At 39.6% G+C, this 25,881-nt stretch overlaps 1 protein-coding gene across 1 annotated transcript in view; it reads left to right on the plus strand.

Moving 5' to 3' along the window:
• LOC306874613 (uncharacterized protein) overlaps window positions 1-25,881 on the plus strand; it is a 308,235-nt gene that overhangs the window by 186,647 nt on the left and 95,707 nt on the right. The window contains exons 29-30 of the mRNA XM_079424761.1: window positions 16,682-16,855; window positions 24,166-24,339. Of these exons, the coding sequence (XP_079280887.1) occupies window positions 16,682-16,855; window positions 24,166-24,339 (348 nt within the window). The remainder of the gene's footprint in view (window positions 1-16,681; window positions 16,856-24,165; window positions 24,340-25,881) is intronic.

A 25,881-nucleotide genomic window follows, 5' to 3' on the forward strand; every position in this document is an offset into this window, starting at 1 on the left:
TAATTCATTACCACTGACACCTCTGGAGGTTCTGCAGCAGATGCTGCCACCTCTGGAGGTTCTACAGCAGTCTCGTAGGGAAACAGAGGGTGCCACCACTTCTGGATACATCACAGTGGATGCTGCCAACTCAGGCAGTTCTGTGGCAGTTCAGCCCAAACGCAACATAAAACGATCCCCATAAAGCAGTACTTCTCAAAGTCCGGACTCCGATCCGGATCCGGACCCGGAGGGAATTCAATCCGGACCCGCTTCTATTTCATATTTCAAGAACACTAATTATATTTCCTACTTTGATAAACGCACGTTAAACTTGTAAATCATTTGTTTATTTATTCTTATTTTTTTAATGTCTTTTTGGAGAAGGTCCGAAATTGCAGGCGAGATATTGAAACTTTTCCTTCGTGACATTTGTTGTCATCATGACATCCAGTGAGCGTATGACGTTTGACGTAATCGGGCGACATTTCACCGCTAATATTTTTATTTTTTTGTTTTGTTTTGCTATCACTTATATTAAGGCAATTTGTCTTATAGCAGTGCCCAGTGTATACATTTATTTGTGGCGGCTTGTCACAATATCAAAACTGACCGCTACAAATAGATTTTCCAAAAGGCTTATACTTCGTTGAATAAACTGAGCACTGCGCGTTTCAAAAATAAAATGCTGCGCGGGTGTTTTTATATGAATGTATCTTTTAAAAGAACCGTCCGTTTTCTTCAGAAAAGCTTTGATGTCAATTTTAATTTGGTCTTTCCTGTAATGGCTGATAAAGTAGCGCTTATTTGATTACAGTCGTTACCGGGGAAACAGCTATATATCACGCTCCAACAGCGCCTCCTGCTGGCAGAGAATCAACTTGCATTTGCTAGTCTGCGGGAAACACTGGTGTCTGTCAGCAAACATAAACAAAAAAGCATGCTTCAGAACTGTTTTGAGAAGGTGCTTAAGTTTTGAGCCATGTATTATTACTATGAATTAGGCTACTACTACTACTATTACTATCTTGTGCCCTGCAATAACCATTTACGCAAACTCTCTTTTGAAATAAAGGGAAAAAAAGAGAAAATCGGCCCAAAAAATCAGCATCATATATCGGCCATAGGCTGCCCTGATTTCTAAATATTGGCCAGAGAAAAAACATTATAGGTCGAATTCTACTGCTGACACTTAAATTAATTGTTTTGCCACTTTTGCACTTGTTATTAAAGTATTTTGAATGCAAAGGGAACCTTTTTTTTTTTTTTTTTTAAATGAGTGTTTATATGTTATATGTTATGTATGTTTATTAAAAACACGTTTTGTAATAACCAATTGTTCCGGACCTTTGACACTGATGAAAATTCAGATTTGGACCTTTGAATGTAGACTTTGAGAACCCCTGCCATAAAGGGAAGCGCTTCAGACAAGGGAATTAGTTCAGGAACAGGTGAGTTAGAGTGAGTGGATATGGGGATACCAGCTGTGCGTGCAGACACCAGCGGAGCATCCCTCACACTAGATACCAGACTGAGATACCGAAAGACTGACCTTGAAGATCTGGGTGTAGTAGACAGGAAGTAACCAGACTCTGGAAGATCAACAGTGACGAGGCGAGACTCAGGACGATCAACTGAGACGTGACGAGACTCTGGGAGATCAGCTGAGATGTGACGAGACTCTGGGAGGTCAGCTGAGACGTGGCTAGACTCATGACGATCAACTGTGACTTGACTTGACTCAGGAAGATCAAATGTGACTTGACTCATGACAATCAGCTGTGAAATTGACTGGATGCACGAAGATCAGCTGTGACTTGACATGCATCGTCACTGTAAAATTCTTCTTCAGTTGTCTCTTCCTCGTGTAAATGACAAACAAGGCACTGTGAGGCATTTGTATGCTCTAGCATTTAATTGTAAACTTTCGTTTACTCTGAGAGAACACGAAAGCCTCTAAACATATTGTCATAATGTTTTGTCTAGTACGGAGCCGCTTAGAGCTCATGGTGGTGGAAAGATTTCGGGGTGGGTGAAAAAAAAATCGGGGTGGGAGGAAAAAATATTTTTCAAATCTTTTGCGTTCCCTCGCAAAACTTTGCGTTCTCTCGCAAAGATGTTTGCGTTCCCTCGCAAAACTTTGCGTACATATTTGCGAGAGAACGCAATGTTTTGCGAGGGAACGCAAACATCTTTGCGAGGGAACGCAAACATCTTTGAGAGAGAACGCAAAAGATTTGAAAAATATTTTTTCCTCCCACCCCGAATTTTTTTCACCCACCCCGAAATCTTTCCACCACCATGAGCTCTAAGGGGCTCCGTAGTCTAGAATATGTGGTGAAAGAAAAGATTATTTTTGAGGTCAATGCAGGCTAGGAAAAAGACAAGGCAGTCTGAGCATGTGTGTGTGTGTGTGTGTGTGTGTGAGAGAGAGAGAGAGTTATATCAGATTCATAAAAGGATATTGCATGCAGTTCAGGGTAGGATGAAATAGGTGTAATACTCACAATAGTTTGTATGCATGGATGGATGGGTGTGTGTGTGTGTGTGTGTGTGTGTGTGTGTGTGTGCGCGTGCGTGTGTATGTGTGTGTGTGATAGCTTGAGTATAAATGCATCCACACATGCAAAAAGGTCCAAGGTTTTTGTTTGCAAGCACAACATGCTCCTGAACACTAGTTGTTTCTTTCATTCTTCCCCATTCACTTTCAATGGCCGGCCATTTTTGACAAGTGTTACTTTGTGCAATTTTGTACAATATAAAAGCATTTAAAAGCAAACTTCTTGATTAAACATTAAAGTACACTAGTGTGAGAAACAGTGCAAATTTTCATAATTTTTTCTCTCATATTGTGAAAATTATTCATAAAAAATAATTTTTTCACTCAAAAAATGAGGTACCTACTCTCAGATAAATGAGGCTTACGATTAATCAGAAGCAAATAGAAACACAAAACCAGTCCTAAATGAAAGAAAACAAGTTGACAAAAAGATTGAATCCAATATTTGGTGATAATATAGCATAATGACAGATTTATAAGCAATTGTTTGGAGTCCGGTCATTTTTGACCGGGATTTTTCATTTCATTTTTCACCTGTGTCACCTGTTGCTTTATCATTAGTCTCTTTATTTAATCCCTTTGTGTTTGCTGTCTTGGGCCGGTTCATTGTGATTCTCAGTGTGTGTATCCTGTGATATGTTACTTGTGTGTAGACCTTACCGTGAGTACCTTGTGAAGAACTCTGCCTTGTGAAGTCCTAATCTTGTTGCTGTTGTTAGTTATTCGTCTAGTTATCTGTCAAGTTTTAACCTAGTGAAGTTAGTCTTTGTTTTTGCTCTCCAGTCTTGTTTTGCCCCATCGTGGGTTTTGTTTTCCCTGTTGTGTCTGAATAAATCTGTGTTCATTGCATACTGTCTGCGATTGGGTTTATCCCTCTTCAAACCATAACAGAATGAACCGGCCAAAGCAAAACCCAGCAGACAGTATGTTTTATTCCGTTAAGCAACATTCGGACGACCAGGAACTATGGTGGCAGTCGGCTATTGCCGACAGTAAGAGTGGAAAACTTCAATTTCCTCCCCAGGGGGAGTCAACCTTGAGATGGTACGCCCAGGTCGTGGAGAAGAAGAGTTTTTTCTTGCCGGAGATCCTGGTCAACCGTTACTTCGTCGCGGATCTCAATACCCCTCCTCCTCTGGCTGAACGGGAGAGACTGGTCCACCGTCCTTTTCGAGAATTGGTGGATCGTTTGTGTCGAAAGGAGCCACAGACTCCCTCCATGTCGTCATCGCCGGCCATGCTGCCCGTGATCCCGGAGGGGGCGTCCTCGGGGTGGCTACGCTGGGGAATCAGACTCATTACACCTTGACTCCCGAGGCGCCATCTGCAGCTACAAGTCTTCGTGGAAAACGAGGAAGACGGCTGTCGTGGGAGTCGGCGTCAGAGTCCTCCTCCGCAGAGTCTGCCGTACCTGTGGTGGTTCCCGCCAAACTTTCCCTACCGGTCGCAAGTCCGGCTATAGCTTCTGCCCCGCGGCCAAGGAGAAAGAGGAGGAGGAAGGGAGCTTTCAGTTCTCCATCTCATCTCAGGCTTCTCTAGATACCGCTGTAACTGAAAGCACTATTCCTGAGCCTGCCGTTGTAAGCGCGGCTCTAGAATCTGCTGCAGTGAGAGCAGATTCTGAGTCTGCTACAGAGAGAGCGGTACCAGAGTCTGCAGTCGTGAGCGCTGCAGAGAAAGCTGAGGTCGATTTAGCTGCGGAACCAGTTCTGCAGTCAGTGTCAGCTCATCAAGAGATGCCAGTCGTCGTTGCTGCCAAGACCTTATCTGATTACCTATCGAGTCTTGTCAAGATCCTTGAAATTCCTGTCATGTCTTCTAGTCCTGTACCCACTGCATCAGAGAGCACTGTTCCGAAATCAGCTACAGAGAGCGCAGTTTCGAAACCAATTGCTGAGAGCACCATACTCGAATCTGCCACAGAAGGCGCCGTTCCTGAGTCAGCTACAGGAAGCGACGTTCCAGAGACAGCTACAGACAATGCTGTTTCCGAGATGCAGATGTGGAGCGTTGGTTCCGAGCCGTCATCGGGGAGTCCAGTGCCTGTTTCAGCTCCACAGCCGCCTATTACCCCTCCTATCATGTGTCCTGTTTTGTTACCTGTTGTTCCCCCCGTCAAGAGTCATGTTCAGTCATCCTCTGTACCCCCTGTCACTGTCCAACCCCGGATTGTTTCGCCCAAGCCCAATGTTCACACTACTCCACCCAAATCTGCCCGGACCCGCCACCCGCTACTCACACCCTCATCCCGAAGACCAAAGACCCCTGACTTACCGGCTCACCATGGACTTCCTCCTAAGAACTTTGTCGTGCCTCCACCTCGCCTTCCTTGTTTTTTGTTTCTAATGTGTCACCCCAACCCGGTTATTGTTTATTCTTGTTTGCCGTTGCTGTTATTTGTCATGTTTTGTTGGTTTGTGTCTGTGTCACAGTCTGTTATGTTCCGTGTTTGATGTCCCTTGAGGAGCGTCTGGAAGCCGCTCCTTAAGGGAAGGGTTCTGTCACGATTCTGCCATTTAGTCCTTGTCGTTCTTTAATTCTTGAGGCAGGATCATGACAGACCCATGTTTTGTGTGCAAGCACATGGCCTTTTGTTTGGGCCATGTGCTTGTGTTGTGTCGTTCTCTTGCCCCGCCCCCTTGTTATCCTCGTTTTGTCATTATTGCTTCACCTGTGTCACCTGTTGCTTTATCATTAGTCTCTTTATTTAATCCCTTTGTGTTTGCTGTCTTGGGCCGGTTCATTGTGATTCTCAGTGTGTGTATCCTGTGATATGTTACTTGTGTGTAGACCTTCCCGTGAGTACCTTGTGAAGAACTCTGCCTTGTGAAGTCCTAATCTTGTTGCTGTTGTTAGTTATTCGTCTAGTTATCTGTCAAGTTTTAACCTAGTGAAGTTAGTCTTTGTTTTTGCCCTCCAGTCTTGTTTTGCCCCATTGTGGGTTTTGTTTTCCCTGTTGCGTCTGAATAAATCTGTGTTCATTGCATACTGTCTGCGATTGGGTTTATCCCTCTTCAAACCATAACAGACAATTAGTATAATAAGACATTTGGGCTGTTACCAAACAAATTAAATCAGTATCAACAAAATTCATCTTTGCAGTGTAGAGGAAGCACAGAAACTGCATCTGAAGTGGAATAGATATATTTACCCACTGTTAATGCAGCTCTGAAGGACATGGAATGCTTTAATCTGCAGTTACAAATGAATAAATAAAGTTTTGATTTATAAAACGTTGAATACTGATATTTGAAATTATTTTTAAAAAATTAAAAATACTGTAAATGTGAAAACCACCAGTAGGTGGCATCAAGTCACTGTTAATAAGTGATTCATTGCGACTGAACCGAATCATTTAATCAGTTGATTCATTCAGGAACAAAACACCGTCATGTTGCTCAGAGATGCAGAACAGTGCTGTGGCTTTGTTTGGAATTATTTTTGTTGGTGAAACTGAGCAAAAACAGTAAATATGGTGTCTAAAATGTAAGTCTCTTAATGTTAACTTTTTGTTTATTGAACTGTTATAAAATCACTTTTGTAATCATGATGGTTTTTGGAGCAAAAAAAAAAAAACGGTGCTCGATCTTCGTGTGAAACTATGAAATTATACTTAATTAAACTATGAAAATACTGAATCATGCAGTGAAAGAACGCACTCGCACGTGAGCTAGTCTAACCTAGACGACTTTACGTAATGTATGCGTGCACTCTGTAGGTGTGTTTTTGATTCTTGCAGTACACTCGATAAAACAACGAAATAATCGCAAACGATATATATAATAACACCCCTATAACAAAGGCTATATCATAAATAAAGGCAGTTATTATTGTTTTTGGTACTGACTTTTTCAAGTTACTTGTCCGATTGGGCAAGTACATTTCTCTTTCACTTGCCCGACCAAAACATTCACTTGTCCCGGACAAGCGGACAAGCGTTAATGTCAAGCCCTGGAAGTCCATGAACCAGATTCATGACAGTAACTGTCTAGAGTTATTTACTTTTATATTTTATTAAAGTTCTATTCTGAACCCTATAGTGTTTTTTTTTTTTTTTTTTACATTTGGGGGAGGGAGCACAACAATAAAATTCTGCTTAGGGCACCCATTTGGCCAGCAGCGGCCCTGAATGTATGACTCTTGCATGGCACTGTAATTGTCTTTACCTCCATTACAATCATCATCCATCAAAACTTTACTGGTGAGATACTAGTTCACTTTATTCAGCCCATAAAGACTAGTCCTAACTTCAGCTTAACAATTATTAACTCTTTCCCTGCCAAACATGGAATTTTCTGGGTTTTATGAGACAACGCTTCTCCGCCAAACACATAATTTTCTGGGTTTCCACATTCACGCTATCGTCCACTCTGGGGCGCTATTGCACATCCCCTGAATGAGTCTAGAATGTGTCGATCAAAAACACAAATGAATAAGATGCAGAAACGAACAATCTCATATGTAATCATATGCATATGAGAAAAAATGTGATCATCAAGACTAAGTCGCATATAAATGAAAACAGTTGGTGTATGAGAGAGGAGGGGCGCAGAAACAGCCAAGGCTGGCGGTAAATGATGAGGCACACCTGAACTGAATGGAGCCTCATTACCACTGCTGTTAAATTGTGAGCACTCCTCTACGCGACAGACCGGTCTCTTTCCCTGTACATGCACGCTGGTGTCCTCGTGGGTCCAGGAAAGGAGCCACCAGAGATGTGAGCTGCCAGACTCGCAGTCCTGATTGCAGAGCACGTGTGACACCGCAGACAGAGCAGGATGCCGGTCCCCTGTTCTCCCTCAAGTGCCTTGGGCCAAGGACGACGAGCCGCTGGAATGAAGGTGGAGGAGGATTCCAACATGGCTGCTTCAGGCTCCGGGGGACGCAGAGCGTGGGCCTACACTAATATTATCTGCCTGCGCCATCTCAGCCACTGGATCTGTCTCACAGCAGAGGAGATTGGCATCCAGTGTGGTGAACTCGACATCGGCGTGAGCAGCCGGCATCCCGAGGCCTTAGCACTCAAATATGCTGGTCTCAGCACTCTCAAGCCCAGCAGCCTTATTGCTCTCAAGCCTGGCATCCTCATCGCTCTTAAGTCCGGCACTCTCAAGCCCGGCGTCCTCTGTGCTCTTAAGCCCAGTACTTTCAAGCCCGGTGCTCTCAAGCCCGGAACCCTCAGTGCCATTTTGTGTCTGAGCTGTACACACTTCTTCCAAGGCTTTCTTAAAAAAGGCTTTAACCTGTTAACCTTTGCCAGTGCTTCGGCGCACTGAAGCATTTTTTTCCCAACTAGTTTAATGTTTATGAATGGAGTTAACGTGAAAGAATACCATTAATCTTGGCAAACTATATATCATTCTGAAGGTCTAAGCCTCAAGCATCGACGACAGATCGCTGTTTTCCGATGGAAAGCTTATAAGGAATGTATTTGCTACATTTGTGTAAGCAATACACATCAAAACATGCAGAATAAAAAAGCAGTACGTACCATTATCATTGTAATAACGAGCCACAAACGCGTCCACTGCTGAAATCCCAGTTGAGTTAGAGAGGTAAGGGTCCACAGAACAACATCCCAGCAAGCACTTTTAGTCCAGCGAAACAATAACGTTGTAATAAGGATGCATATTCCTTTGTTTACATTTCATTTCTTCGGGAGAGTTATTTTTCGCGTCCGTTATGGAATAAATTACGCTCAAAAACAGCATCTTGGTGGTAAAAAAAACAACACTGTGTTGTAGCATACAGTTTTACAAACTGTGACATGGAACCCAAACCCAAACAAGTCCAGGCTCAGTCAGGAAACCAATTCTCCTCTGGCCAAACAAATGTGGTGTGATTATTCCAGGCTGCATTCTCGTTTGAATGCAGCCTCTTCTCGTTTGGCTCTGTTCGAAGGCGGTCGCATTTTTCTTCCCTCCCTCCCTCCTGAACTTCCCTGCTTGCTCTCTTGTATTGTCCTGTCCTCTTAAGAGACTCTCGCTGCACTATTTGCAAAACCGAAATTATGGATCTGATCAACTGGTCTCTAAATGCAATTGACACCATCTTCTCGACTAGGAAAGCGGGATCTGGAGAACCGGAATGTCCCGCTGGGACGTTTGCTGCTGGCTACACGATGGACGCATGGGAGAGATGGCGGGTCGTGTGTCTGGCGGCTCTCTCCGTGGAGGACATTGAAGACATCTTCTTATTCGGAACAATGATAACTGGGTTTCTGCTATTTGGATTAGGCGTTGCCCTAAATTATCAGAAAATTAAGGAGACGGGACTGGCTATCCAAAACCTCTCACGGCTGCCCGTCATAATTGAGGCTGTAGGCAGAGCGGTCGCCTCGGAGACTGAGGCGATTAACCGCAATATGGATTCAATCACGGCTAAGCTCTCGGCTTTGGAAAGAAAAATCGACGGACATGGAGATCAGAATGGACAATGAGAATAGCTGTGAAACTGGAAGACAGCTGTTCGCACTAAGACAAAACAATCTTATCTCTTTCCGGCTTCCCACAACAGAGCGGCTTGGCAAGGCCGCTCTGGTATCAACTCTCCGGTGAATACTGCAGGGAGACGCTCTTTCTTCCATTCCCTCCTCCCAAAAACACCTTGTTATTGTCGGGCGCTTGTGCTCTGTCCAAGGTCGTTTCCATGGCAATTGCTATGTCGCATCACAACCTGCGAACTGTGTCGACTGGTTTGGAGTGCTGGCGAGACGGATTTCAAGGCATACGAACTCACGCGAACTTACACATACACACACTCATACACCTCCCTACCCCCATCCCACGCCTTCGTCGCTTCATCCTGTCAGGTGTTAACGGGTCCGTGGGTTGGCGCTGCAATGGCTGCTGGCCGGATGGCTGTTTCGTCTGAACTAGGATTACTATGCAAGTTATGTTTCTGTGTTGACTGTGCTTTATGCTGAGGTTTTTTGTCTGTTCTCTCACTGCACCCTCTTCCAAGGACGTAGTGTGAGGACACTTTTTTTCTCCTCTCTTTCCTCATGTTATGCTGTATCTCTTCTTCTCTATTGCATTTCGTTGCCTTGTACCTACATGTGCAAGGACAATAAATTGAATCCAATCCAATCACAAATCAGATTGTGGATTGATATCATTCAGAATATTTCATCCATCTTCTTCTGCTTGAAGAAACATCATGCCAGTAGGTAAAGCTGGTAAAAAAGGGTCTGTGCAGAGGGCTTGTCTGGTTCTCATAGTATTTGCTGAGGAACTGTGCTGGGGCCATCAATGAGGTCTTAACAGGGATCTGTCATCTAGTTGACATGGTCTCCATTGACATTCAGGGATGTGTTGTGGTCGTTCCTGGGTGCAGGTCCACTGTCTGGTCTGGATACCGACTGGATCAGCTGATTACTGTAACCTAGGGATAAGAGTGAAACAGTATATAAGCAACAAGTAATTAGATATTATGGGAAGTGTTGCCAAGTGTTGCTGCTTACCCTAATTGCTGCAGCATAAAGATCCTTTAAGGGATTTGAATTATATAAATAGTAAAAAAAAGTAGGCTGCCCTCGACACTCACGGCTGGAAGACAAGAAGTGGGGAAGTCGTGGCCTAATGGTTAGAGAGTCAGACTCGTAATCCAAAGGCTGCGTGTTCGAGTCTGGGGCCGGCAGGGATTGTAGGTGGGGGGAGTGAATGTCCAGCGCTCTCTCCACCCTCAATACCACGACTGAGGTGCCCTTGAGCAAGGCACCGAACCCCCAACTGCTCCCCGGGCGCCACAGCATAAATGGCTGCCCACTGCTCCGGGTGTGTGTTCACGGTGTGTGTGTGTTCACTGCTGTTTGTGTGCACGTTGGATGGGTTAAATGCAGAGCACGAATTCCGAGTATGGGTCACCACACTTGGCAGTATGTCACTTCACTTTTTTAAATGTGATGGTGTCATGGAAGTTTAAAGAGATGGGACTTTTAAACTCGCAGAGCATGTCTGCCTCCCAAAGTGCGCCCTTTTGATCTGCCAGCTGGAGCCACCTCTTCATAGTCCCCTTGTCCTCCATTTCAGCAGCACTTTATGGCTTTCCCTTACGTATCTATAGTGTTTTTCCATGTCAGAGCTTCCCCCACGGCAGTGTTACCACAAATTATTATTAAATTCAGATATATATTCAGCACATATTGAATTGTCTTAGCAGGTGTAATACTACAACATTGTGCTCAGTTTGATTCACAAACAAATGACTCATTTGAAAGGTTAAGTGAATCAAATCAGACAGAGCCACCCGTATAGATGTTTATGGCACCACCAGCACAGTCCGACTCCTATGATTCAATAGCAATCACTCATTGAAAAAGACAAATCGAATGAATTCTAGCAAACAAAATGGAATTTAACTCATTATAATTTCATTAGCTAACATTATCTAGCACTGGATACAGCTCATCCTTTTTTTATATATTAAAAAAATTACATATTGTTATTCTAAAAAGAGACCGTAGCCTACTCGTCAACACTCAATATATCCCGGACCGAATGGTTTTCATGATGTTATGTTATCATCGCAAACCTCCTAATAGAAACCATCTAAAAACTATAATTTTTGTGACATTTTAAACATCAAACAACACTATACTGGGCATTAAATAAATTAAATAACTTGCAGCTGATTTATTCCTCTTGAGAACTGTGCCCGCGGAACGCTCCTCGGGATTTAACTGCCAAATCTTTTCCTCAGTTGGCTGATTTGCTTCATTTTAGCAGTGGCCTGTCTGCGACAAAACGAATTCGGGTCGAAGGTAGATACACACAACTACACCGAGTTCGGACCTGCCACACGTACAACAGCTTTCAGCCAAGATCGGCCCATAGCGAAAAAGCCATCTGTCAGCCAGAAGTGTTTTGTAGAGTCAACAAAGCTCTGGCCCATTATCTTCTCACTGATGCCGAGACTGAGCCAACAGTGTCGCATTTCAGCCAGAATCGACCTGAGTGTGCTTGCTATGTGAGTGGCCACCTGTACTCCCTGCTCCACCCTGGACACTTGCTCTACCACAGTCTCTAGGCCCTCTTCCACTCCATAGGCCTGGCCCGCCATCCCTCCCCCTTTTCTGCCTCTGCTCCACCACCCTCCTGGACTTTTGTTGTGTATGTTTTGTTTCTTGTTTTTGGAGCATCTGGAATCCACTCCTTAGGTGGGGGGGGGCTATGTTACATGTTCCCTGTGTATGTTCTGCCCCTGTCTGCTGTGTGCCTTGTTTGTCTCCATAGTTTCCATAGACACTCATTGGACCACTCCCACTCCTTGTTAGCTCTCATAGTAACTCATTGGTTCCCTTTGTTCTCCCTGTGTATAAATGGCCCTTGTGTTTCCGTTGTGCCTTTTCATTTCTTGAATGTTATGGTTGTTTTGCTTGTGTTTTGGTTGTTTGTCCCTAGTTTTTCCCTGTGTTTTTTTTATATACTATTTTCATTAAATTACCTGCATATAGATCCACATCCCTGCTTGCCTGACTCTTTCCCACATATAACAGTATTAAGCTGTAGTAGTGTTATCAAAAGACCCCGTACTTCGATACTAAAGTACTAAAGAAATTAAAATGTTACGGTACCAGGTTTTTTTAAGTCCCGGTGGTACCAAGTACCTGGTCAACCCGGTACTTGATGTGCTATCCAAAAGGTTCACAGATGCGTTCTCTTCATAAAAGCACTGAGACATGGCGACCTCAAAAGGAGGAAACACATCAATTTAATTTAATCAATTTAAAAGTTTCAATTTAATTTTTTATATTTATATCTTCTGTTATGAATATTGTTCCATATTTTAATTTGAATGTCGGATTGAAATAAACATCACCGTTAGTGTAGTTAATAGTTAGAATAAGTGCGTCTAACGCTAATATAATGAGCATTAGAATGAAGTTTCTTTATTAACTATTTAATGCTCCTATAACATTTATTAGGGTAAAAAAAGGACATGATGGTATTTACTATTTTTAGTAAGATGTACAAATGGTTAACAGTGTTTATGTCATATGGGCATTTTTAGTTAGTTTTTTGATAGGTCATGTTGTCTAACAAATGGAATCTTATTGTAAAGTGTTTTTAATACTACAGTTTCCATCTATTTTGTATACACTTGACTTAAAATATATGTAATCTTATCTAAATATTATAAAACCTGAGGTTTGTTATTTACTGAAAAGTTATATTTTAGCTGTTGTCAATGATCTAATGTTGCAATTGGTCAGACTCAGCCCATTACTTTACTTAAGTATATGATATTTTCCTAAGAGTGTATTCACACCTGTCTTGTTTGGTTCGATTGAATCAAACTCAAGTTTGTTTCCCCCCTTGGTGCGGCTCTTTTGGGCAGGTGTGAATACAGCAATCGCACTCGGGTGCGATTTTATTTTTGTTTGACTGTGTTAATAAAAATAATGTGGTTTTAATTAGCATGTTTTTGTGTTTTACTTTGGTACCGAAATTGATGGTACAGAGAACCGTAGATTTTCATTGGTACTGGTACCGAATACAGATATTTTGGTACTGTGACAACACTAAGTTGTAGTGTGATTTAATCATATTTTGTTATTCAGACTATCAAGCAGTAATTTATTTAAAATGTGGTCGTGTTCATTTTACTTCAAGTTCTAATGTTTTCTAGACTTTCAGACTGCAGTATCACTGAAGAAGGTTATAAAGCCCTGGCTTCAGCTCTGAGATTAAACCCTTCACACCTGATAGAGCTGGATCTCACAGGAAATGATCCTGGACAATCAGGAGTGAAGGAGCTCAGTGATTTACTACAGGAACCAAACTGTCAGCTGAAGACACTGGGGTGAGTGTTATAAAGTTCAGTGGTTTTAAAACTTTGACTGAATAAAATTAAACTGAAATTTTGAAAGTTAATTTTGATTATATTTGTTTTATATTTGTTTCTCTACAGTGCATTTTAGTTGTCTAACTTCACGTGTACTGCAAATATTTTTTGGATAAAAGGACTAAAAGTATCTGAAAAGATGATTCAGCACCATTTTGTTTGACTGTTTTGTGTTGTTCTGTAATGTACAGCTGTGAAATATCAGTGTACTTCCTCTTTCTCCAGGTTTTTGAGTGCTGCAGCAGAAGAAGCCTGTCAATATGTTACTGGAATTGTGGGTAAAAACCCGTTACTCCTGAGCGAGCTGAATCTGAGTGAACATGAACTAGGAGATGCAGGAGTGAATCAGATCACTGCTCTACTGCAGGATAAGCACTGTAAACTCAACACATTGACGTGAGCATGTTTTTTTGTGTTATTGCATATTTAAAAGAAAAGAGGTGAACCATACTGTAGGAACCAAAACAATTCTCAGTAATCACTTAATATTGGCAATTTGGCATAAAGTATTTTGTGTTTGTAAATTCTCCCTCTCCTATTTAACATTTTAGTCTGCGTAAGTGTGGTCTAACAGAGGAAAGCTGTTCAGCTCTCGCTACAGTCCTGAGATCAAACTCCAGTCTGAAAGAACTTGACATGAGCAACAATAATCTGCAGGATTCAGGAGTGAAGAAACTCCAGAACGGATTAGAAAACCCAAACTGCACACTGCAGAAACTCAGGTTAATTCAATTAACCATTTTTTGATTTTAACAATGACATTCTTATTGCCCAATGTTAAATTACTTTAGTAAACTAAAGAGATTTTCTCCCATAGTGAGATAAGATAAAAATTCACAGTTTTTTTGTATTGTTTTTCCACAATACAATATACCTTTCAAAGATATACATTTGTATTTTATTTTTATTACATTATATTGATTATAATAATTGAATAAATTCAATGATAATAAAACCTCTTCTCCAGACTTTCAGATTGCAGTATCACTGAAGAAGGTTATAAAGCTCTGGCTTCAGCTCTGAGATCAAACCCTTCACACCTGATAGAGCTGGATCTCACAGGAAATGATCCTGGACAATCAGGAGTGAAGGAGCTTAATGATTTACTTCAGGATCCAAACTGTCAACTGAAGACAGTGAGGTGCGTGATGAAACAATGCAAAATAAATGATATCAAAGTGATTTATTTATAAAAATATTTTAGGAATACTAGGGCGGCCCTCAACCAAAGATTTTTCTGGTCGACTAGTAGTCGTTCATTTTAAGCATTAGTCGAGTAATCGCACGTTTATTAATAAATCACTTAAATCATAAAAATAAGCCTTTAATTGCCTAATAAGCACTCGAGCGTATGCAAGCCAAAGCACACCGGCAGAAGTAATGATCATGAAAACAGTAAGGAGGCTGCATAAACAGTTTAATTATTGATAAATTAGTGCTTTTTGTTTTCGTCTTAAGAGATTAAGTCAGCGACGCTGATTCGTCATCTCCGCAGTAATTGCTATTTTTGGAACGTTTGATGAATATCTATAAATGTAACTAAAACTAAAAATAAAAGAGTGGCACTATTGCTTTTGCATCTCTTTTGGCCTGCAGAAAAAAAAATGTTCTGCTAGAAATTCACCAAACCTCCATTTGTGACAGTTTGACTGGAAGACTTGATGCTTTGTTTTTTATTAAAAAAAAATGTAATTATTATTTATATATTTATTTGTGTTCAAAGGAAAGTGTTAAACGTAATTACAGCTTGTCATTAGAACAACAGATATGTTTTGTTTATCTTATCTATCTGTTTTTTTAAAGTAATAGACATATTCATCTCTTCTGCAGGTTTTTGGGTCCTGCTGCAGATGAAGCCTGTCAGTATGTGAAAAGAGTTGTGGGTAAAAACCCGTTACTCCTGAGAGAGCTGAATCTGAGTGAATGTAAACTAGGAAATACACGAGTGAATCAGATCGCTGCTTTACTGCAGGATAAACACTGTAAACTCAACACACTACAGTAAGTATTGTTAATTTATTTAAAATGTTGCATTTACTTTAAATAGTTAATTTCATTGTAGCTGATAATATTATGCTGTAAGTTCTATGACGCATGCATTGATGATTTTCTCCGGTCAATCAGTGATCAGCAGAGTTTACACATCACATTTTGGTAACGGTATGGTTCACTTGGAACCTTGGCCGAAGTGGTACTAAAAAAAGTACCAGGTACCAGGTACTGTACCCAGTGGAAAAACCCCCAAAAGTGAGCCGTACTGAACTGTGCCCTGCCGTACCATGCAGAGACAAAGCACCATTAGTACAGTATAGAAACTATAAAATATATTTTCTGCTTCATTCTGTGATAAAAAAGAAGAAGAATATGTACTGAATCAATACAAAATGAATATGTATTGGGAAGTCGTGGCCTAACGGTTAGAGAGTTGGACTTGTAATCCAAAGGTTGTGGGTTCGAGTCTCGGGCCGGCAGGGATTGTAGGTGGGGGGAGTGAATGTACAGCGCTCTCTCTCCCCCCTCAATACCACGACTGAGGTGCCCTTGAGCAAGGCACCGAACCCCCAACTGCTCCCCGGGCGCCTCAGCATAAATGGCTGCCCACTGCTCCGGGTGTGTGTGTTCACGGTGTGTGTGTGTTCACTGCTGTGTGTGTGTGTGTGTGTGTGTTCACTGCTGTGTGTGTGCACTTTGGATGGGTTAAATGCAGAGCACGAATTCCGAGTATGGGTCACCATACTTGGCCGTATGTCAAAAAAGTATTTTATTCAAAAATATAGTCAAACAGAGAGTAAAATATCTATTGCTAATGACTTTGATACTCAGTAAAACTACAAAGTAGCCAAAAAGTTGCTTAAATACAGTAACTAACTATATTTACTTACATTTATTACACCTTACACCACTGATTGATCTGAACTATTGTTCTGTCTCTTTCTGTCTTCAGTCTGAGTAGATGCAATATTACAGAGAAACAGTGTGTCATCCTGACTTCAGCTCTGAAATCAAACCCATCTCTCCTGCGAGAGATGAACCTGAGCTGGAATAAAATAAAAAACACAGGAGTGAATCATTTATGTGAAGTACTGAAGGATTCACACTGTAAACTGGAAAGATTGAGGTCAGTAACATTCACAAACAAGAATCAAAATGCTTAAAATCACTTTAGCAGTTTAAATCAAGACACTTTATACTCAGTATCTCACAATGATCCTGAGTTATATTTGTGCAATTTTTTTAATTGTATTATTTTATTTTCCTCTGCATCAATTTCTGCTCTCTCTTTTTCTGCCAATGTAGGTTAAGATTCTGTTATATGACAGATGAAGGTTGTTCTGCTGTGACTTCAGCTCTGAAATCAAACCCATCACACCTGAGAAAGCTAAACTTGAGCGAGAATCAACTAGGAGACTCTGGAGTGAAAAACCTCAGTGATCTACTGATGAACCCACAATGCAAGCTGGAGAAACTACAGTTAGTAACATTAAAGCCATTACATTGTGAATAAAGTTTGTTTAATTTAAGACAGCAGCACCTAAGTTACATTGTTTGTAGCTGTACACCATTTGGGTTTTCCCTACTGGTGACATTTTGTATGTTTTTAGTAAGTACTTGCTAAATTTCAAGCAATGTACTGATTGTGTACATGCAGAAATATGCAGAGAATAGAGAAATCAAATAAATAGTTTTAAAAATGAAAGATAAGAAACAGCATCTTCCAGCATAGTTGTTTCAAAACAGGCCACAGAAAAGTAAAAGCCTGTGTTTCCCCTGTCTTGTGTTTAGGACTCTTGTTTTGAAGTGTTTTCTGTTCCCCAATGTTTCTGTGTTCACTTCCTTTGTTCAGTTCCTGTTTCTCTGCCTGGCTGCCTGTGTTAGAGTCCTCCTGGGATGTTCGTTTTTTTTTTTTTTTTTATTGAATGCTTGAAGAAAAACAACAACAACAACAACAAAAAAATAATAACAATTGTCATCGTCAAAACACAACAATCCAACAACCACTCAGGGATATTCAGTCTTTCAGTCCAGAGGAAGTGCCAAGTCCTTCCACAAAGTCATTGTTCTTATCGCTTTCAAGTTCGTAGAGAACTCAATAGAATCAAAATTAATTTTAATTTCAAGTCTGAATCGTAAAAAAAAAGGTTTACATTTAGAAAATTTACATTTATGAATATGATATTTAGCTAAAGGGAAAATAAGGTTTATAAAATAAGCATCACTTATATTTTCACATTCATGAAAGCCAACAATGACATTTCTATAAGTAAACTCAAAATTATGATTCACATAACATTTGATAAAGTCAAGAATGTCACTCCAAAATGATGTGTAAGAGCAATTCCAGAATAAATGTAAAGATGTTTCATTGTTTTCTAAACAGAAAGAACAGTTGGTATTAATATCATTCTTAAGTCTTTTAAGAGAGCACTTATCTGGGTAAATTCTATGAATCAATTTAAATGTAATTTCTCTCATTTTGTTAGTAATTAAACATTTGTGAGGTAATGACCAAACTTTCTTCCAGGGAATACCACTTACTAAACCATTCCAATAAGAGATTACATAAGGCACAGAAATAGACTCCATCTGAAACAAAACTCAAATTTTCTTATTGTTTTTTGACTTGGATGACGAAAGGAACTGTTTTCCACCGAGTGACATGAGATTGGAAAAGAAAGACCTCTAAAAAGCATGAGAACTCATGTTAACCTTGACAAACCTTCAGCTTTGGCTAGTAAGATTCTTCCCTTCTATGAGAGATCACGTTGGAGCCACATATTCAGTTTTTTCTGAGTACACTCAATTTTAAGGAGCATCTCAAATCTCAAATGTAAGGAGCATTTTTCTAATTCTTTTTTTGTTATAATAAAACCTAAATAAGATACTTGGTCTTTGATTTGAAAATTACAAATTTCTGACAAATTACATTCTTTGATGGACATCAGTTCACACTTTGAGAGGTTCAAGAACAGGCCTGATGCTTTGGAGAATTGCTGGATATACTTTAATGCTAAAGGAACTTGATTAGCATTTAGCAAAAAAAGAGTGGTATCATCAGCCAGCTGACTGATGAGTATCTGTTTGTCATCAATAGAGATATCATGAAGACCACTATTAGAAATATAAGAAGCGAATATCTGGGAAACTAGTAAAAATAAATAAGGGGATAATGGACACCCTTGCCTAATACCGCGTGACAAGTAAAATCTAGGAGAAGTACCATATTTTAATTTAATTGTGCTACTACCCAGCAGGCACCAGACGTCTATGTAACGTCAGGTTGACGTTGGACATGACGTCGGGCAGACGTTGCATTTTGGTTGAAAATGAAAATCAGGTTGACATCAATATTTGACTTCAATTTGACGTTGACTTAACGTTGGATTTTGGTTACACAACCTAAAAATAACAAAATCTCAATGTCAGCTGACGTCGGTATTGGACATCAATTTAATATTGACATTAGACGTTGAATTTACATTTAATTTTGGTCACCTGACGTCGCAACCAAAATTTAACCAAATATCAATGTCTTATGACATTGTGTGCCTGTTGTGTGCCTGCTGGGTACAGTTGTAATATAGAGTTCTTACTTACCAAATTTTTCCACTGATTTATATATAAATGTATGTTCACCTGAATCAAAAGCTTTATAAAAAATCCAGGAAAAGAATAAAACTATTATGTTCCAGCAAATCACTATAATCCAATAAATCTAAAATGAATCTAATATTATTCATTATATGTCGGTCCTTCATAAATCCAGACTGAGTCTCATCTATAACAGTTTCCAAACAATCTTTAAGTCTTTTAGCAAATATTATGGTGAAAATTTTATAGACATTGTTAAGGAGTGTGATGGGTCACCAGTTGTCTAAATTGGTAAGATCTTTCTTAGGTTTAGGAATTAAAGTTATGATACCTTGCATCAATGTAGGAGGTAAAGCCTCTTTTTCAATACTTTCTCTAAAAACCTGAGTTAAAAAGGGAGTAAGTTCATCAGCAAATAATTTGTACAGCTCATCTGTAAGTCCATCACACCCTGGGGACTTATTGTTTTTCAAACTCTTAATTGCTCTTTGTACTTCCTCAGGAGTAACAATGCTATCACAGAAAAATCTATCACTTTCAGATATAACCTCAACATAATTAACCGAGTCTAGAAATGAGGACGTTATCTGCTCTGAATACCTTGAACTATAAAGATTCTTATAAAAATTGACACTGTAGTTTGCCATTTCCTTTGGATCTTTAACAATTTTGCCATCAACACAAAGTTGTTCAATTGTAAAATTACGCGTTTCTAACTTAAAAAAATATGCGGAATTGAGTTATCTTCGAGCAATTTTTTACCCCTAGCCTTTCAAAAGTACAATCCATCCAATTTCATTTGCAAATCTGCAATTTCAGATTTTTCCTTTAGAGACATGCAATCAAAATTATTAGACTGAGATAATTTCATGATTAGGTTGTCTTCAAGAACCCTTCGTTTTTGGCTAAAAGTGTTCCAACTTTTCTTAAATAAACAGCTGTCTCAAACTTAAAAAGCTCCCAATTGCTACCAAAATAATTTTGAATTGTGGCTGTTTTCCAATAGCTAGCAATTAATTCTTTAATTTTATCCTTTACACCTGGTAATTCTAACAGTGAACTGTTACGCTTCCACAAAGAAGCTCTGCATTGACCTGTTACATAATCTGCCATTAAAGGGGTATTAATAAAGATATTTTTGTGGTCGGTCAATGGGGTACATTGAATACAAACATTCAGATCGAAATTTGACATACATTTTGATATGAGCCAATAATCAATACGAGATTGTCTTGAACCACTTTTATAGGCCCAAGTAAACTTTAAATTGTTAGGGAATCTCTCTCACCAAACTAGAACACAGGACTAGAAGAAGCGGTCCTTTTTGGAGGATATCTGTCCAAAGAATTATTAAATGACACATTAAAGTCTCCTCCTAGAATGAAAAATGCATTAGGAAATTTATTAGACCAATATGTAAGCTTCTCATCTAATTTGTTAAAAAGAATTCCATTATCCAAAGAATTATTGTACCCATATATATTTCCGAGAATTACAGTTTGTTGGTTAAGTGAAATTACTAATAAATGAAAATGACCTAAGCTATCCGATTCTGATCCTAATATATCCCCACCAAATTTGTTTCTCAAAATACTTACACCAGCTGAGTGTTCGGTGCCATGTGAACTCCAAATATCGTTACCCCACTGAGATTTCCACCATTTGTAATCATCAATAGTCGAATGACATTCCTGAAGAAAACAGAATTGTAAGCATTGCCAACATGTTAAGTGTTGGCTACATCTTTAGCGGTCACTCTTTTACCCTCAATCACAGCAAATGGACCGTGAAAGCCAGCTCTCTTTCCTTTCCGTCTCGCCTTCTCTACCGTCGGCCACAGGAGAGATCATACATCCTTGTCTTTCTGCGAAAGATCCTCGAAGATCTTGATCTTCTTTTCCCTGAGAAGGACGGACGTTTTGGCATCTCTCCAAATTTTGTCCCACTGGGACTGCGACGAAAATAAGATAATTATGCGACAAGAGGATCTTTCCGCAGCAGAACGAGGTCCCAGCCTATGAGCGATGTCAACTCCACGGGGCAGATCTGCAGCGATGCTCGGGGAGATCTGGCTGAAGAGGTCGATGATCATCTGCTTTATGTTCTCTCCTGCTTTCTCTGGAATACCAGCGACGTGAAGATTCCATCTTCTCTTGTACGCATCCAGATCATTATACTTATCACGAAGTTTGACGTTGTCTTTCTCCAATCTTACGATTTTCTTTTCCAGTTCCTCAGTTTTATCATTCAAATGCTTCACCTGTTCACCATGGAATTCGAGGGAGCTAATTATCTGTTTAATAGCGTTTGAGTTTTCAAGTACTGTTTTTTCAACTCCTTGAATTTGGCGCAAAGTTTTTTCGTGCATGGCCTCCATTCTCTGCATGAATCTCATTACCATGGCATCACTCACTGAAGGACTGTTGGAACTCGGTTTACTTTTTTTCCGCAGGGTTCGGTTCAGATGTATCGGGTGAAAGCGTGAACTCAGCCTGTCCAATAACTGCATCCAATTTAGCATTTAGAGTTCTCCTTGCATAGCTGTGAATAGCAAGGAGAGTTTCTTCTTTATCCTCCATATTCGCAAGTCAGCACAGCAATTTATAGCAAAAGCACGTGGGTTATTATTAGCGACTAGCTGGCAAAAGCGTCTTCAGAAAAGCTCAAACAGCAAAAAAATGCAAAGGAAAAAATATAACTAAAGGAGGCTACTCAACTCACAATACAAACTGCATCTTTCCAGTTAGTTCTGAACATGAACTGCTCCAAAAAAAACCCGGGATCTGAGCAAAGTTTTCAAGAGCTCCTGTCTTGCTACGACGCCATCTTGGCCGCCCCCCTCCTGGGACGTTCGTACGAGTTGACAAGTGGTTATTACGACGTCTTATATGCTCAAATCACTTTGGTCAGAAAAAGATGCGATTTAACTTTTTTACATAAAAAAAAAACAAAAAACAAAAAAAACAATTAACTCTACATCTACAAAATACTGAATGAAGAATGCGCATTGTGTTTTTGTTTTTCTTTTTTCCATTTTTATTTATGAAGGTGATGTAAACTCAATTATATATTCTATTATAATTATACAATAATATAATATTTTGTATATCTAACTTATTGTACATTACAAAAAGAAAAATAATTTTATTCATTTCATCAACTTTACCGACACTCCTTATCTTTAGTCTTTGCCTGCGTCCATTGCATCCGACACGTTTTTCACTGACATGCCCCCAACTCGGAAACTCGGGCTTAAAGAAAATTTTGAGTTTCCCACTCGTAATAACGACTTTGTGGTGGCATGTGCGTTCAACTCGTAAATACGATATATCCGACATGATTCGAATGCAACATTAGTTCGCCTTGTTTGTTTCCATAGCTACCCCTTTTTATCCTCATGACAACTTATCACGTCACCTATCCCTTGTCAGTCTGGTTATCTTATGTATATATACCGCATTGTTTGCACATGTCTTTGTCTGGGGTTGTCCTACATGTATGCATCGTGTGCTTGCTGTCAGTTCTGTTTTCCTTGCCCATGTCTGGATTTATCTTGCCTGGATTTATTTTTATTATGTTTGTTTGAATAAATGTTATGACTGCTCTTGTATACTGCTTTCCAAAAGGGTCTGGCTGCAGACTTGCACTTGCAGTCTCAGACACTTGCGCTTCCGCGAGTGATGTCACTTGTAGTCTTTTTATTTTGTTAAATTTTTTTGTTTTTTGAATCACTCAACATTTTACAACAGTAGCCAGGTGGTGAAGACAAGAAAAAAGAAACTAAATTACAATGTCACTTACAATCGCCGCTTGCACTCTCCGCTACCTGCGACGTTACTTGCAATCGACACAAATCATGTGCGTTGCCAATGGAGACAAGACGCTCTGGTGGTTAAACCATTAAAACCAATTTAGTACAAAAACGAACAGGGTCCTGCAAGTCATCTGTAGGAGAAAATGACAAGACCCGCAAATCCGAGCAGAACAGCAGAATATGAACGGAATGCACAAAGTTTCTAGAAAACCATAGAAAACCATAAACACGTAATATGGCTTAAAGTATTAAGATACATTAAGTGCAATTAAAAGATTAAATTCGATGTATAGTTATTATTAAATGTACAACAAGGCAAGCAGACTGTCATGAACACAATTCGCAAACTTTCACTTGTCCTCCCATACAGCAAAATGCTTATTGTGGCATAATGGACTAAATTTAATAATAATTTAATAATAATAATAAGGGACTTAGTCTTTGACTAAGAGGATAAAGACAATTCATTAGCCTATAAGTCTTGTTGACACAAAGATACAGACCAGCAGATATGAACGTGCATTATGAAATGCATTAAGTGATATTAAAAGGGCGCAATGCGTTAAATTGCATGTTAAACATCCCACAGAAAATCATTTTAAATAAAACACGTTATATAGCTTAATGGACAAAGACAATGATATAAAAGAGCTGTAGACCATTTATTCTATTTGGAAAAACGTGAAACGTTGCATGTTGTGTTTATTCTGGGTTCACCTGCCTGTACATTAGTTATGTATATTTTAATAATGATGAGGAGCATGAGTTTGCTCTTTGTCATCTTAATCCATTATACCACATTATCCCATGTTTTGCGGTATGGGAGGAAAATACTATATACATATTCATATATTATTAAACTGTATATTGAAATTGATATTTTAATAGATTAAGCCATATTAAGTGTTTATGGTTTTATACGGGAGGAAAACGCTTAATGAGAAACTTTGCGCATTGTGTTCATATTCTGCTGTTCTGCCACGGATTTGCGGGTCTTGTCTTTGTCTCCTACAGATGACTTGCAGGACCCTGTTCGTTATTGTACGATTCGTGTCGAATGCAAGTGACGTCGCAGGTAGCGGAGAGTGCAAGCGGCGATTGCAAATGACATTGTAATTTAGTTTATTTTTTCTTGTCTTCACCACCTTGCTACTGTTGTAAAATGTTGAGCTATTCAAACAAAAAATAATCAATAAATAGAACAAAATAAAAAAGACTACAAGTGACGTCACTCGTGCAAGTACTGCAAGTGCAAGTACTGAGTGTGCAAGTCTGCAGCCAGACCCTTCTCCTGCTTTCCCCCAATCTGAAGCAGCCACAGTGCACTTTTCAGTAAGATGTACATATGATCTGAGATCATTGTCTTTTCTTTCTTCAGTCTGTGTGGATGCAGTATTACAGAGAAACAGTGTCTCATCCTGACATCAGCTCTGAAATCAAACCCATCACACCTGAGAGAACTGGACCTCAGTGAGAATGAAATAAAAAACACAGCTGTGAATCACTTATGTGACGTACTGAAGGATTCACACTGTAAACTGGAGAGATTGAGGTGAGCAAAATTCACATACAAGAATCAAAATGATTAAAATAATTTCAACAGTTTAAACACATTAATAATACACATTATATTGGTGTAAAATGTTTCACCTTAGTATTTTGTCATTTAGTGAAATCAAGATGATGATCTCTCTTCCTGTTTTATCTGCTTGTGGAAAAGATGTGACTTTATGGAATAAATCATTTTATTTTCTTCTGTTTTATTTTCTATTCTCTTTCTAACCCCTAATGTAGGTTAAGGTCCTGTTATATGACAAATGAAGATTGTTCTGCTGTGACTTCAGCTCTGAAATCAAACCCATCACACCTGAGAGAGTTGGAGCTGAGTGACAATAAAATAAACACAGGAGTGAATCACTTATATGACGTACTGAAGGATTCAGACTGTAAACTGGAGACTCTGAGGTCAGTAACATTCACAAACAAGAAGGTAAGGAAAAGGGGCTGCAGTAGACAGCACATTCCAGGGCCCAGTTTATGGCAGGACCCCCCTCTGACCACTATACTGGACAAAGGTTTGCTACATTTTGATTGGATATTGGTCGACTATGTAGAACCTTGTCGAACCAAGAACACACACACACAACTATTAACAGGACAGCACATTCCTGTAAGGCCCACGCATTTGGCCCAAAGAAGGTATCCAATGGTGGTTGAAGGTTTCCTGCGTGTTTGGTATTTTCAATGTTAAGTTAAACTCTAATCTGACTCCATTTTATTATTTAATCTGACTCCATTTTATTATGACCTCGTATTTAGGTTGAAATGAAAATTGGTTGTGTGTCTATTTCTAATTGGTATTCTTCTGATATTTGATTATTCTAGTTAACTCTTGACTTTATATTTACTCGTTCATTCAGTTGCTCATGTTGCTAACAAGGATACAACGTAATCTACTAGAGTCAATAATTACAGAGTAAAACAGAATAAGGTCAAATGTAACAATGTATTATCAGTCAGGTGTCTGTATGTTAATGTACTGTGTGCGTGTTGTCCATCTCAGAAGTTCAAAGTGTCTGAGGTTCTATAATTCTTACATACCTGAGGAACTCCCCTCTTTTCATTATCTGTGGTCATAAAATTAATAAATTACCAGCACCGCACTCAACATCCTGCTCTGCTCTCTTTAACATCTCACGGGACCCCTAAAACAAGGATAGATTTGTGGAGAAAATTTGGAATGTATTTAGAACAGAACCTTCAATGTTGTTCCTGACCGGTTTACCATAAATAAAAGTCGCATAATCAACAGTACAAAGCATGTGGCATCTGGAAAGGCTCCAGCACAGACCCTCCCTGATATCTCCTGATCGTTTAATGCAGTAATTCATTGATGGTATCAACAAAGATGATGCTTTTACAACAGACGTCCGAGCTAAGAAAATCACCAGATCTCCACAAAAGTGACATTCCCATGACCTCCCATTTCTCTCCAGCAGAGAAACGCGCCTTTTCTTCTTAACAGAACAAAGGAAATCAGACCTTTATAAGTGTTCCAAAAGGACAAATAATAATTGTTGCTTCTACCAAAAGC

Source organism: Barbus barbus, assembly GCF_936440315.1.
Source record: "Barbus barbus genome assembly, chromosome: 9".
Lineage (NCBI taxonomy): Eukaryota > Metazoa > Chordata > Actinopteri > Cypriniformes > Cyprinidae > Barbus > Barbus barbus.